Here is a 16,451-nt window from a genome sequence, read left to right as displayed (position 1 = left end):
TGTAACCAAATAAAACGACAGTATTAAATTATTTTCTTTTTTTGGCAGTGCTCATATTTGCAGCATGTTATTTACACCTGTTTACGAATACAAAATAACTGCATTCAGCCCTGTCACATTCCTGTTGATCAGTTAAAACATTTGAAATATAAAGTAAGTGTCCTGAGTTCACAAGCCATTTTCCATGCATGTGATTCTCCGTTTACTACGATTTCATATGTCACATTCATTGAACAACTCTTTCTGACAAATTTTGCAGTTTTTTACTTTGCATGGGGTTCAGCTGACTGATCTTTGCTTCCTAAAATCCACATGACAGATGTGTCAGCAGACAAAGATGTATTAATGTCTTCCGCATGTTTCTGGCTTGCAAAAAAAGGGAACATACAAGCCATAGCCATGTCATTGTTCAAAAGGACAATGTTGTTGTAAGCTACACAGCTTCAGATATTGCCTTTTCTTGGTATTCACCCTCTTCAAGCCTTTGTTTGTGTTGCTGAAATTGTAAATCTTTTGGTGAACAGTCTGACATTTATCATCAAAACTGAAATATAATATACATGTGTTGCAAGCTTGTTTCTCACTCCAAAGACACTTTCTTTAGAGCTTGCCACCCTTGATGTGAAAATTATTTGTCACCCTTCCTTGTAGATATTTTGTAACTAATTCTTACAAGGAATGGCATTATTGAAAGAATTTGTACTGTTAGATCGCTTTGATATGCAGTCAAGATACTTGTGGTTGTATTAATATTTCGTAAGGGTAATTCCCAAACTCACAGTGTAGTATTTGAATAAGAATTATATATCATATTAAGATATTGCACAAAGTGAAAAAATCATAGCTAGTAATCCGGTGGAGCAGTTCTTCTTGCTAACAATGTATTAGAGAAAATCACTGCGACAGTTTTATGCTTATGTTCTCCAGTTACTTTTATACAAAGGGGATATTTTTTTACACAATATTATCTCATTTGCATTCCATACTACTACAGAAGTAATGAGTGTTGCACCTAAGCTATTTGTAATTGTTTGAAATACCCTTCCTCAGCAGAACCACAACTTAAAGTGCTTATTGTTTAAGAACTCAAATGGATAAAGCTTTGCATGAACTAATGAAGAATACATCCCAGCTTTACACTTTTACACTTTTAGAGTATACAGTTTATGACACAGTGCATTAGCTTGGGAATTGCTCACATTTATACTATTTTATTTATCTTCTTCTTGACATCTCCCTTTGCAAACCTATGTTCTCAAGCATCATCAGCTGCAACCAGCCATTTACACTTGAAATTTCTGTTTTGTAAATTGTGATGTCTGGTGTGAACAACATAGAAATTATTCTGTATAACATCCTTTTTTTGCAAAAAGCAAACTGTTTGCAATAAATGAAATTCCCATAAAATTTATTGGGTGCGCAGAGAACCACCCCATCTGGAGCTAAAAGTACTTGATGTCCACAAAAGAAACAAGACACAGTAACTAAAAGCTAATGTATGAATGTACATACATACAGAAATCGTATAACCCTCTGTGGTGTTCAACATGACATGTACCTTATCTTTCATTTCAACTATCATAGTGTGTTCCATGTGAACACAACAAAATAAATGTCAATCAAATAATTGTTAGAAATCATATTTTGCAAATCCACTTAGATGAGTTCACTTGAGAAAGCTCAGGATAATAGTTATAACAAGATTGCAATAGTCTGTTTGTGAAAGATGAGTACTTTGCATATGCATTCATTTTGGGATTCCATTAAATCCATTTGACTAATGTGTGGAGTTCTATTATTTCAACAATTTGCTTTTGGCGTAGTTATCTATTTTCCTTTATGCAATCTTGTCTAAAAGGTTTTACAAAAAAAATCAACATTCATTGAAAGCTCTGAAAGATTTGGATGTCAACAAGGAAGTAGAACCAATAGCATGCCCTCCTATGGACTAAAATTGTTTATATAGAAAATTGAAGATTATTGAGTCTGGTATCCAAAATATACTTGACTAAATTGATCAGTATTATGGGGGAGAAAGTTTGAGTAACTAAATAACAAATCTGTTGAACCATCAATTCAGCATTTTACACTTTTGAAATTGTTGTGTATTGCAGCGTATGAACTCACCTAGAGAACTGCTCGATGGGAATAAGTATGTCACTAGAACCCAGTGATATTTTTTAGTGCTAAATGTAATTGGATCTTGTGGAATTTTAAGGAAATTAGAGGTTTAATATAGAGTGATTGATAAGCAGTTTGTGGATCTTATGGCAATAAAATTAGAGTAATAACATCAAAATATAGAAAGGAAATCTCAAGACACTTATTAAAATAGTACTACTGAGATTGTCTTCCTACAGTCTCCTTGGCAGCTTTTTCCTTATGTAATGCATGAGGATCAGAACCTCAAGCATAGTAATCAGTCCTGGAATGGAAATAAATGAATAGTGCCATCTGGATAGAAAGATATCAACAATTTTTTTAAAAAAATGGAACAGTTGGGACACATGATATAGAATTTTATATGGGAATAAAAGAAGAAAGATGCTGTAGAAAGGTGAATAACAATATTCTAAAGATATAAAATAGAAAATATGTATTACTGGAAGAAATCAGTTGTGATAGTTAGGACACAGGAACTCAGAAAACGGAAGAAAGGATTACATAAAACATTGTTTATCTAAAATTCAGAAACCTGCTAGTGTTGAACATTTTCATATATATCACCCATGTTTTTTCAACTTTTTAAAATTTATCTTGTGCTAGCTCTATTCACAGTGCTTATAAGTTTCTTCTGCCATTGTTATATTACCTTAAGTAGCTATTAATTGAAGTAATTCACAATTTCTACTCCTAAAGAGAAATAGTTTTTACCTTATTTTTCGAATCAGAGCATTATTATAATGGTGTCATCAATGTAAAACAGACAATTCAGTTGTTTACTTTCTATAGTTAAACCCTATGTTTTTTTATAAAGGAAGTCTGTAACATGGTGGCAAAAGCAACAAATGAAGGTCGGGCAAGCCCTGTAATCCTCCAGCCACCATCTAAGGATGTCTATGAACCATGGGAGATGACTGAACATGAAAGAGAACTGGCAACAAAATGTATTCGTCTCATTCAGGGCAGGATACCTACAAAGGTAAAAATTTGTTTAAAGTAGATTGTGCTCAGTATCATTTCTTTCTTACATTGTTTGCATCTCTTTAATTGGAAATTGATTTGCAGGATTTACCATTGGCAAAACATGCAGATCTTTCTCCAACTGAAGAGACTCCTGACATGTCATCGAGTGTTATATCCACCTCATCAGCTGAGTAAGCATCCTGTTATCATGCACATTACGTAATCATTGTGAATATATATTTGTTTAACACACTTGTTCATAAAATTACTCAAAATGGAAGAAAAATATGAATACTAAAAATTTTTATGAGAGAAGTAGAGCATCTGCTTACCAACCACCCGAAACAAAGGTCAGCTGGTAAAGGACAACATACAGAAACTTAAAACATAACTGAAGACTGGCAGAGTCCCAAATATAAAGCAAGAAAGAAGCAGGGTGCAGGTAATGAGTATAGGCTAACGGTGCACTAGGCCATTTGCTTATTGTCAATGTAAATTCCTCTTCATCCCCCCCCCCCTTTTCTCTCTCTCTCTCTCTCTCTCTCTCTCTCTCTCTCTATCTCTCTCTCTCTGCCCATGAAAGCTAGGACAATGACATCACTTTTACTTTTAAATATGTCTATACTATACATGTCAGTACAACACATTTTGCCTCTAGAATGTAATAAAGATCAGCAAGTCTATCTCATATTAGTTTACTCAATTATTTATGTTTGATGCAGTTCTTCCTTCAGCATCCAGTTTTAAGTGTCAAGAAACTGCCTACCTATGACTGTTGCAGACTGTGTTCACCAGAAAAAATGAGAGCAGTGGCCCCTGAGCCATTCTGCTGTAACTCAGCATCTGGAGATGCGTCTACACTTGTGCAAGACCAATCGCAACAGCAGCAGACACCAGGGCAGCAGGAAAGTACAATGTCAACAAGCTCTTCTCCTGGCCTTGTCCTGTATGTTCCAGAAATGGAAGAAATCCGCATCAGCCCAGTTGTTTCCCGGAAAGGCTACCTCAATATCTTGGAGCATAAGACTAATGGCTGGAAAAAAAGATGGGTGGTAAGTTATCCAATCATGACATGTGTAGTTATTAAGACGCTAAAAGCCAAAGTAGCTGTTTAAGTCACTAAATCGTAATTATTCACTTGTGGTTGCCTCAGCATGATGGGTTGAAATCTGACTGTAGAAGGAATGTTTGTTGCCAAAATTTGATTGTGAAAGATTGTACTGTTGGTGGTCTAGAGTTTTTGATCAACATTCTGTGCAGCATTTGTAATTGTTTGTTTCAACATACTTCCACAATATCTTATGGAATGTGATCACAAGATGGTGATCTGTGCATTAAAATGTTAATTTTAGCAAATCACTCATTGCTTTCAGTATGTATGGAATTACTTTAACTAAACCATTTAGTTTACTAAAAACTCTCCAGTCTATTTTTACTCTACATCTACATCTACGTGGTTACTCTGCAATTCACACTTAAGTGCCTGGCAGAGGGTTCATCTAACCATTTTCATACTACTTCTCTACCATTCCACTCTCGAATGGTGCATGGGAAAAAAGAACACCTAAATCTTTCCATTCGAGCTCTGATTTCTCTTATTTTATTATGATGATCATTTCTCCCTACATAGGTGGGTGTCAACAAAATATTTTCATGTTTGGAATAGAAAGTTGGTAATGGAAATTTTATAACTAGATCTCGCCGCAAAGAAAACTGCCTTTATTTCAGTGACTGCCACCCCAACTCGCGTGTCATATTAGTGACACTCTCACACTTATTGTGCAATAACATTAAATGAGCTGCCCTTCTTTGCACTTTTTCGATGTCCTCTGTCAATCCTACCTGGTAATAATCCCACACCATGCAGCAATATTCCAGCAGAAGACAGACAAGTTTAATGTAGGCTGTCTCTTTAGTGGGCTTGTCGCATCTTCTAAGTATTCTGCCAACAAAGCGCAGTCTTTCTTTTGCCTTCCCCACAGTATGTGGTCTTTCCAATTTAAGTTGCTCGTAATTGTAATTCCTAGGTATTTAGTCAAATTGACAGCCCTTAGATTTGTGCGATTTATCGTATACCCAAAATTTATCGGATTTCTTTTAGTACCCATGTGGATGACCTCACACTTTTCTTTGTTTAGTGCCAATTGCCACTTTTTGCACCATACTGAAATTCTCTATAGATCATTTTGTAATTGGAATTGACCATCTGATGATTTTACTAGACGGTAAATTACAGCATCATCTGCAAACCATCTAAGGGGGCTGCTCAGATTATCACCTAGATCATTTATGTAAATCAGGAACAGCAGAGGGCCTATGACACTACCTTGCGGAATGCCATATATTATTTCCGTTCTACTCGATGATTTACTGACTATCCCTATGAACTGTGACCTCTCTGAGAGGAAATCATGAATCCAGTCACACAACTGAGACGATACACCATATGCACGCAATTTGATTAATAGTCACTGGTGAGGAACAGAAAGCCTTCTGGAAATCTAGGAATATGGAATCAATCTGAGATCCCTTGCCAACAGCACGCATTACTTCATGGGAATAAAGAGCTAGCTGCGTTACACAAGAACGATATTTTCTGAATCCGTGTTGGTTATGTATCAGTAAGTCATTTTCTTCAAGGTGATTCATAATATTAGGGTACAGTATATGCTCCAGAATCCTACTGCAAATTGAGGTCAGTGATATGGGTCTGTAATTTAATGGGTTACTCCTGTTTCCTTTCTTGAATATTGTTGTGACCTCTGCTATTTTCCAGTCTTTAGGAAAAGACCTTTCGTCAAGTGAGTGGTTGTATGCGATTGCTAAGAGAGGCGTTATTGCGTCTGCAAACCCTGAAAGGAACCTGATTGGTACACCATCTGGACTGGAAGACTTGCCTTTCTTAAGTGATTTGAGTTGTTTCGCAACACCTAAGATACCTACTTTTATGTCACTCTTGCCAACAGATGTTCTGGTTTTGAATTGTGGAATATTTACTTCGTCTTCTTTCGTGAAGGAATTACAGGAAACTGTATTTAGTAACTCCGCTTTAGAGGCACCATCATCGGTAACATTTCCATCGCTATCGCGCAGTGACGGTATTGTCTGTTTCTTGCTACTGGTGTACTTTAGATATGACCAGAATCTCTTTGGGTTTTCTACCATATTTTGAGACAATGTTTCATTGTGGAAACTATTAAAAGCATCTCCCATTGACATCCGCACTAAATTTTGAGGTTCCATTAAACTTAGCCAGTCTTGGGGATTTTGCTTTCTTCTGAATTTGGCATGCTTTTTTCGTTGCTTCTGCAACAGTGTTCTGACGTGTTTTGTGAACCATGATGGATCAGTCCCGTCTCTTATTAACTTATGTGGTATGAATCTATCTATTGCTGTCAATACTGTATCTTTGAATTTGAGCCATATCTGGTCTACACTTACATAATTAGATTGGAAGGAATGGAGACTCTCTCTTAGGAAGGCATCGAGCAAATTTTTATCTGCTGTTTTAAATATATATATTTTATGTTTATTTTTAGTGGTTTTGGTTGATATGGTTTTGAGCCTTGCTCTTTCGTTTATTCCTTTTATTGACCACCCAATCATCTTCAAATGCCCTAAACTTAAATTTCATTAGTTATTAATATGACATTATTGTTCATTTGTACTATTTTAATTCTTATGTGTTGACTACACATTGTTTTAGTTTTTTATAATTTTTCAAACTTTCTCTATTAAATTCTTCCATTCATTGTTGGAGTTTATCTACTGCTAAACAAAGGCAGTTTGGCTCTGTTCTGTTAACGTCTGCCATGAAGATTTTTTCCCAGTTTAAGTATTTAAAAACTCTCAGACTCCTGAAAATAGTTTTGGTGCAATGGAATATCCTTGTCTGATTCTTATGATGTCCCAAAGAAGTATAATCAGTGCTGTAGCATCCATGTGTATATTCTTCAGGAAGGATAAATAACGTGTTTCTCAAGTACTGAGAAGACGTTCTCCATCCTGATTATTTCAGATATTAATCTGGTTCCTTTGACTCCAAATTTTTGAAATTACAGCTGTCTGTTGTAGTCAATATTTAGCAGAAGTTTTGTGTATCATTTCTGCAAAAATTTTATTGCTAATTAGTATCTTTACCTTGAGGTATAAAGACTGTATTACACATTGACTTGATAAAAGTATTAACAAGTAATACAGTCTTGTTGATGATGTCATTGGAGAAGGATTGGAAGCTTCTGGTTGGCTGGGCCATCAAAGTTTTAATGAGAACCATCCTGACATTCAGCAGAAGTGATTTAGGGGGAACTTTGTAGACATGTGGATGGCCAAAAGGCAATTTTAACCCAGCTGATAAACCAATGACTTTATCTGACACATTTCAGATAGAACCCAACCTCAGATTGTCTGCAAACCAGAAATACAGAGCAAGTAACAGAACATATAACTATACAAAGACTATACGAAACATAAAACTTCAAGTATCATCAAAATTAAACAGCTTAAATACACACCATGAACATCTAAGTGGTTAAATATATAAAGACAATATGTAACAAAGCTCTCATGGCAGACTAACTGACTAGCTACAACACAATAACCAGGAAGACAATTTAAGTAATGTCTCATAGTGACAAAACCACATACTTTTTTGTCAGAATTTTTTAATATGCCATAGAATAGAACAGGCATTCTTTTTTAATAAGTTCTGCAGTGATTGTAGATTTCTTACACTTTCTCTGTCAATTGTGCCATATTTTCTGGAATAACTGCTAGTCAGCAACATGAAGGTGTGACAATCTCTTCCTGACATGTGGCAAACTGGAAAAACAACATAAAATATTTCATGGAAGTTTCATTCTGTATAGGCAATCATTTACGGGGCAGCCAGATGAAAACTGCTGTTCCTACAAGAGTGAGTCTGAGACTGGGGAACAACGGTACCCTGTGCCTGCTGTGGCCTCAGTGGGTAACTTGTGCTGCAGACACGTAGAGCAGTCTACTGTGGCGCCCACCTATGTAACTGTTCAATGGTGAGATGCTGGGGAATCCCCTCCATTACTACAATTGGCTAACCAATTTGCTGACTTGGTCACTAGAGCCTGAGTAATCTCAGATGGGGACCTGTCCTGCTGGTGTGAACTGTCAAGTTTTGCCATCTGCCAGTTATCCAAAAACACATTTTTCACTGCAGCAACCAACTCCTCTGATTTTGCAATTAGTGCTACCTCGTCTAACATTGCATCTAAATGTACTAACACTTTAGTCTGTACTGTCCTATCTGGCACCAGCCACACCATGACATCACAAATTAGAGCTTGTGCAGGATATGCTGCATTGTTTACGCTCTACATGTCATCTACATCCGAATCCCCCTGTAAGTTGGCTATCCATATTGCATATGACTGCCCGGGATGCTTATGATGTTGACTGAACTTTAAGTGGGCAGTTACCATGTGTATTAGTTGACCACTGTAGTACATTAGTAATGTATCCAACTCTGCAAATTCTAGTTTTTCAGGGTCTGTAAGGAGCCACAATTTCTTTATCACCTAATACAAACCACTACTATTCGACCTCTTGACCACCAGTCGCTGATCTAGTGTAAGTCCATCATCATGCCTCTGGCATCCTGGTAGATACTACCCATGCAGAACCCCTTGCAGATACTTCTGTTAGCCCTTGTTCCTTGGTGACTCTGGTACAGTCTGTGGCATTTTTGGCCCTGTCTGCCTCTAAACAGGGGAAGGTATTTAGTATCCCCCACCATACTCATGTATGTCATACGAGGAGTTGTTCGTGTATGTCATACGAGGAGTTGTTCATGGTCTAAGAGTCAATTTCATATGTGACTGCATCTTAAGTGATGTTAGTGGCATTGGGCACTGCACTAGGAGGTGTAGTTTTCCTGGTGCAACCATGCAGACTCCAAAGTTAGCCACATGCCATTTCTAGCTCAGCTTCTTGTTTCCTTCACTTGCACTCACTTGCATTTGCATTGTGAATTCTTCACACTGTAAAGCTGTCATAGTTCTGTGTTTGTCCCTGACCATGCACTCAGACTCTCTGCTCACTTACTACATTGATACCCAATGTTTTTCACAGGCAACATGCATTGTGGTACTCCACACTCATTCCTGAGCTTTTTTGCAGAAGCTATCATCTTGCTACAAAACGTACGAAATAAGGTATAGTAGAAACACAGACAAGATGGCTCATACTATATTTTCTATGGAATAAAAATACAAATTTATAAGTTCTACACTCAGACGTATGGGGCTTAGTGCTACAGAGGTTTTTCTTTTCAACGAACCGTTTTTGCTCTTTGGGTTTACATCTAACAGACTCTTAGAAACATTCTATCTGAATTGTTCAGTAATGGTGCCAGTAAGTTGTGAATAATTTATGATTTATAGAGTTGTATCACACTGTTGCGATACAATATTTCAAGACAGGTACATGATTTAATATTTAATCTTTTGTAGGCTGTACGAAGGCCATACGTGTTTATTTTCCGAGAAGAAAAGGATCCTGTTGAACGAGCACTTATTAATTTAGCTACAGCACAAGTGGAATATTCTGAAGACCAACTGGAAATGGTTAAGGTGCCAAATGCTTTCAGGTGAGCACTCCTATTTTTGGATTAATTGAGAGTTAACTTTATGTGAATGGTTCAGTGTAACATTATTATCAGTAACATTGATGCAGCCCTTAACTTAATTAAACAGCAATTTATGTACGTAAAAATTTAGAACAAAACCTTGCAGTCATATACTTAATGGCACCTTTTTCAAGGTGAGTTTTGTTAATTAAGAGGAATAAATAAGTAGTTTATGTCTGCAGTGGTAGTAGTGTGGAAGTAAGGGAAAATGTGAAGGCTCTTCTTCACAGTGGGATTCAGAGAACACATGGTGTTGGTGAGTTAATGAAGGGATGAATGAATATGAGAATTTGTCTTGCTGAACTGTATGTGAGACATTAATATTAATTTTGCATGTACATATTAATTTACAGGGTTATTACAAATGATTGAAGCGATTTCACAGCTCTACAATAACTTTATTATTTGAGATATTTTCACAATGCTTTGCACACACATACAAAAACTCAAAAAGTTTTTTTAGGCATTCACAAATGTTCGATATGTGCCGCTTTAGTGATTCGGCAGACATCAAGCCGATAATCAAGTTCCTCCCACACTCGGCGCAGCATGTCCCCATCAATGAGTTCGAAAGCATCGTTGATGCGAGCTCGCAGTTCTGGCACGTTTCTTGGTAGAGGAGGTTTAAACACTGAATCTTTCACATAACCCCACTGAAAGAAATCGCATGGGGTTAAGTCGGGAGAGTGTGGAGGCCATGACATGAATTGCTGATCGTGATCTCCACCACGACCGATCCATCGGTTTTCCAATCTCCTGTTTAAGAAATGCCGAACATCATGATGGAAGTGCGGTGGAGCACCATCCTGTTGAAAGATGAAGTCGGCGCTGCCGGTCTCCAGTTGTGGCATGAGCCAATTTTCCAGCATGTCCAGATACACGTGTCCTGTAACGTTTTTTTTTCGCAGAAGAAAAAGGGGCCGTAAACTTTAAACTGTGAGATTGCACAAAACATGTTAACTTTTGGTGAATTGCGAATTTGCTGCACGAATGCGTGAGGATTCTCTACCGCCCAGATTCGCACATTGTGTCTGTTCACTTCACCATTAAGAAAAAATGTTGCTTCATCACTGAAAACAAGTTTCGCACTGAATGCATCCTCTTCCATGAACTGTTGCAACCGCGCCGAAAATTCAAAGCATTTGACTTTGTCATCGGGTGTCAGGGCTTGTAGCAATTGTAAACGGTAAGGCTTCTGCTTTAGCCTTTTCCGTAAGATTTTCCAAACCGTCGGCTGTGGTACGTTTAGCTCCCTGCTTGCTTTATTCGTCGACTTCCGCGGGCTACGCGTGAAACTTGCCCGCACGCACTCAACCGTTTCTTCGCTCACTGCAGGCTGACCCGTTGATTTCCCCTTACAGAGGCATCCAGAAGCCTTAAACTGCGCATACCATCGCCGAATGGTGTTAGAAGTTGGTGGATCTTTGTTGAACTTCGTCGTGAAGTGTCGTTGCACTGTTATCACTGACTGATGTGAGTGCATTTCAAGCACAACATACGCTTTCTCGGCTCCTGTCGCCATTTTGTCACTGCGCTCTCGAGCGCTCTGGCGGCAGAAACCTGAAGTGCGGCTTCAGTGGAACAAAACTTTATGAGTTTTTCTATGTATCCGTAGTGTGTCGTGACCATATGTCAATGAATGGAGCTACAGTGAATTTATGAAATCGCTTCAATCATTTGTAATAGCCCTGTACAATAGTTATTTAACAATTCCACATTAAATCTCTCCCTTCCTCTATTCTTTTACGATTGTCTGCGACTTTGTTGGTTATTTGTTCTATGTTCATTCTTCATGATTTCACTAAATCAAACACTGTTCAAACAAATTTCGGGCTTGCAGCCAGTCATCGTTCAATACTTCGCACGATATTTCAATTGGGCACCTGCCAGTCATCTTCAGGTGAGCCGTCACAGACGACCGGCTGCAAGCCCGAAATTTGTTTGAACAGTCAATTCGCCGGGAAAATTTTAAAATTAAATCAAACACTGCTTGAGTAAGAACAAATATTGAAAGCAGCTGGACACTAATTAATTATTAATGCCATTTCTAAGGGCTGCTTCACTTTATCTGTGTGTACCTTGACATGCTCCACATCTCTAAAAGTTTGCCTTCGTGTTGATATCAACAGAGTGCAATGACTGAATGAAATGAGCATTGGTAATTTCATACCAGTGAAAATAACACACTTTCAATCTTTTTTTTCAGTGTTGTAACGAAACACAGAGGATTTTTATTACAGACTTTGGGAGACAAAGAGGTGCATGACTGGCTGTATGCCATAAATCCTCTGTTAGCAGGTCAAATCAGGTAGGTCAAACTGATAGCAACTTCATGTATTGATTTGTCATGCGATATCTTTTTTTATATTATAATTTTTAATATTGTTGTTTGGCATCTTGGCCATACAGCCAGCTCAGTAGTATTTTGAAAGTTCCTGTTTATATAGTGATTTTAATATTTTCACTATATTGTATAACACAGCTATGCAATATTTAAAACTCGCACACAAAAACGAGACAAGACTATTATTTCCACAATCTGCATTTTACAAGATATCGGTATTACCTCAGGACTCCATGGACTGGCAGTTCCTTAATTATTTTGTATTCCATACTCATTACTCACCCCTCTTCCCTTTCATGTTGTGCCACTGAGTGAGGTGCAGGAGCAGTTAAGACACTGGACTTGCATTGGGGAAGTATGGAGATTAGATTTCCATCTAAAATAAATAAATAAATAAATCTAGCAATAAAGACTGGGATTTCTATAGTTTACTCAAATCACTTCAAGCATACTGTCTCCAATAACTTCTAGTTGATGGGACATTAAATCCTAACTTTTCCTTGTTCTCATTGGTTGTAATGTCAGTCAAATAAAATTAAGTCTGGTATTCAGTCTAGTACTGTATTTTGGTTGTGCTGGTATGCATCTTGTATGCCACTAGGATGAACCATTGTTGATCCAAAATGTGAGTTCACAAACAACTGGTGGGGACCATGTACCTTTAAGTATAAGAAGCTATTCCCCTACCCCTCCCCTGTCCCTCCCCACTCCCAAGGTCCAGTCAGTTGTGGAATTGAAGCTTTGTGCAAATGTCACTAGTATGTCTCTAGTCTGCCTGTCGATCAAGTCACATCACATACCTAAAACAACAGTGTCTCCTGCCAAGTGTGAAGTACATGCTGTCATTCAATGTCTTCATGCTGAGGAGCACACTGCAGTCAAAATTCATTGACAAGTGAGTAATGTGTACAGTGTGTTTTTAAGCAGGGCATACAGACATTTATGATACAGACCGTCAGAGAAGAAAGTGAGTGTCATTTGATGATATTGTTCAATGAGTAGACCAGGCTATTCAAGAAATTCATCAGCTCACAATTTTTGTGTTGAGTGATTTATTTCTTGAAATTTTAGTGTCAACTTTCTATACTATCATGAATGAGACACTTCAGTACAATGAACCCTGTGTGAGATGAGTTCCAGAGATGCTCTCTCACCAACAGAAAACACCATGAATGGACACTGCCTTATCATTTTTCCAGTGCTAACATGATGAAGGAGAAATTTTTTTTAACAAAATTGTCACAGGGGACAAAACATGAGTCCATTTCGAAAATAAAGAAACTAAAGAGCAATCCAAACAATGGAAGCATATCAAAAAGTGTATGAGTACTGTGTTCTGGGAACAAAAAGGAGTTTTGTTGGTGGAATTCATGGAATGTGACATGACCATCACTGCAGCACCATACACCCTTACTCATCAGTGCCTACATAGGGCAGTTCAGAACAAGCAAAGAGAAATGTTGTCATCAGGAATTGTCCTTCTTACTGAGGATGCTCAGCCAAAGACTCCAGTTGCAACGAAGACTCTCCTGCAGCATTGTCGATGGGAAGTGTTTGATCACCCACCACACAGCCTGGACTTGGCTCCCTCTGATTTTCATCTCTTTGCTCACATGAAACACTGACAAGGAGAACAGGTATGTTGGAGCAGCTACTATGTAAAAATGTAGCTGGAAGGCATAGTTAAATGTTTCAAATACACTTTTATGATTTTTCACTGTGGTTTCCATTTTGTGATCAAGTGAACCTCAAAAGAGGGGCAGGGGGAGGGGGAATTTTGCCCTCGTACACTAAAAGTCTCATTTTCAAAACTTGACACAGTGCTGAAATAGACTTGTTCAATGGTTTCTTACATAACTGTTGTCTATTTCTTTAACATCACTTGATGGTGTGAGGCACTCTGAAGTGCACTAGTAAAAAGTGGTAGAAAGTTCTGCTTGAAACAATCAGAGGAATGTTTCACACTTTCTTTGCAATATAGTACATGCATGTCCGCTAAGTTTATGTGTGCCTACAACATAAACTGTCAAAGAACTGCACAAGGAAATACCTATATCCATAGTTAACAATAAGTTTTTAGGGGTGATATTTCAAAGATGATAGCTTAAACTTGAAGTAAGTAACATGGTGCAAATGGAAACAAAATAAATGTTGAAAATGTTTGTTTATATCAGTTCAAAATGATGTGACAGATGAGAGGCAATTTCACACTGTTCATGAATGACCTCTGGTGTTGTGTTAGATTTTTAAAAGTAAGAGGTCACTTGAAAATTAAGTGCATTTGAGTTTCATACCTAATTATATAATTCTTAAAGTAAAATATAGCCAATAAAATAAACAATAAATCTGTTTTAAAACAAGTGACTGCATATTTCATTTCCAGTAATATTATGTCAAATTTTGTAAAAAAATTTTGCTTGTTGCCTGTTCTTAAAGTCCCATCAGATTGCTAAACAGCGCGTCCTCGCCAGTTTTGTGTTTCACGGTGGGGTGCAATCTTTGCATCTGAGTTTTCTGGTAATACCATCACAGCATTCATTCACCTTCAGTATTAGCAGCTGTAGTCTTTCTTGCTGTTCATTCATATATTTAGTAATGTGCAGTAATCTTACACCACTTTATTTCTTTTGTAGGTCAAAACTGGCACGAAGACGGCCAATTGTGCCACCCGTTATTCCCACAATACAGCCAGCAGTACAGGTGACAAAATGAAGAGACTACATTGGCATTTCATGAGCTGAAAGTCAGTTATGCACACTTCCTTTTGCAAAGCAGTTGCTTGCTTTGTTCTCTGACAGTTTCCTGTCTGATGAATTCCCTAGATGAATCACTGGATACAATTCTGTTAGATTACACTACCCAGAATTTCATTAATGATCTGAGTTTTTTCATGAAGATAATTGTTTTATGTGAGGACATTTCAAAATCCTCTAAGTGGTTATGGACAGTATAGATCATCTTTTTTTACATAAACTAGCTGGTCCAGTACCAACACTGGCAAGCAAGTAAATATTATATTCTGTTTGGTCCTTATTGTTAAATTTCAGTTTGTAAAACAGGCTTAGACACACTTTTCAATATCAGAAGATGTATTTTTGCTACTATAGTGCAGTTAGTGACCATTTAATTTTCTAGCAGTTTGTGAAGTGTGGCTCTGAGGAATGACCAGGAAGTGTATTTAGATAAGCTGTCATGATTGTGAAAGAAACCCTCTTTGTTTCCTATCACAGAGCATACAGATCCATGAATGTATCAAATAGTAGTGTGACTGGTTGGCCAAACTGGTGTTAAGATAATCATATGTAATTATAATTTCCATAATTGGTCTCAATGTTAATAAAATAAAAATTGAACTGTTTTCTTTTGTGCCCTGTGTACAAATAGACTGCATATATTAAACATTTAAAGACTGCCAAATTCATGTACATTACATTTTCTTGCATGAAACACATTATAAAAATTATGAGTGTTGTATAGTGGTATGTAATTAAGATTATTTTTAATGGAAAAGCACGGCATTCTCTTCCTTTCCTTATAGGTCTTTTCTTGGATGTTGATGAGGTTGCTATTAGTAACTACTTGTAAACTTCTGTTTCACATCCAAGAGTGACCATATGACATTTATTATACATATGTACAAATTATATAAAGAAAAAATCATACACTCTTTATACTTCATTTTAATGCTTGTGCTTTGTATCAGATTTGTCTTGGTGAGCAAATGTACGCAGTGTTTCCATAGAGACCCATAGGTGTCTTGTAAAAAACTAAAAAATATATGTTATTTATCCAACCAAATGGCTAACCTTACTTCCATTGAGCTACAGTGTTAATAAAAGCTTTATTTCCAAGTATTGTTACTTTTGGTACAGAATATTAGTTTTAGATTTTTTTTTCAATGTGTGTGTGTGTGTGTGTGTGTGTGTGTGTGTGTGTGTGTGTGTGTGTGAGTGAGTGAGTTGAGTGTGAGAGAGAGAGAGAGAGAGAGAGAGAGAGAGAGAGAGAGAGAGAGAAACACCCATTTAACATTCAGAATAATTGTGAAACACAAGTGCAGTTTGGGGTTGTGAATTGACTGAAGTATTACATTGTTACTAAAATGGAACAGAATTGTAAATATGTAAAACCATTTTTTAAGTTCTTTTAATCTCTCTATATTGTTCAATGTATAATCTGTATGTGAGAAGATATGGCTGTACAAGATAGGTTAGAGACTTTTCTCCATATTATGTGATTCTTCAATATTTATGTTGTTTGAAAATAGTAACCATTATTTATTGTTAAGGGAGGCTGTTCTTAAGAGTTTTCTGGGTTCACTCT

At 37.1% G+C, this 16,451-nt stretch overlaps 1 protein-coding gene across 1 annotated transcript in view; it reads left to right on the top strand.

Moving 5' to 3' along the window:
• The window catches only part of LOC126162724 (kinesin-like protein unc-104), a 373,406-nt gene extending 357,316 nt beyond the window's left edge, over positions 1-16,090 (top strand). Inside the window, 6 exon segments of the mRNA XM_049919386.1 lie at positions 2,978-3,142; positions 3,229-3,317; positions 3,908-4,178; positions 9,612-9,748; positions 11,994-12,095; positions 14,765-16,090. Of these exon segments, the coding sequence (XP_049775343.1) occupies positions 2,978-3,142; positions 3,229-3,317; positions 3,908-4,178; positions 9,612-9,748; positions 11,994-12,095; positions 14,765-14,843 (843 nt within the window). The 3' untranslated portion in view covers positions 14,844-16,090.
• The last annotated feature ends 361 nt before the right edge of the window (positions 16,091-16,451 follow it).

Source organism: Schistocerca cancellata, chromosome 2 (genome assembly GCF_023864275.1).
Source record: "Schistocerca cancellata isolate TAMUIC-IGC-003103 chromosome 2, iqSchCanc2.1, whole genome shotgun sequence".
NCBI lineage: Eukaryota > Metazoa > Arthropoda > Insecta > Orthoptera > Acrididae > Schistocerca > Schistocerca cancellata.
This window is presented reverse-complemented; position numbering and strand designations above follow the sequence as displayed.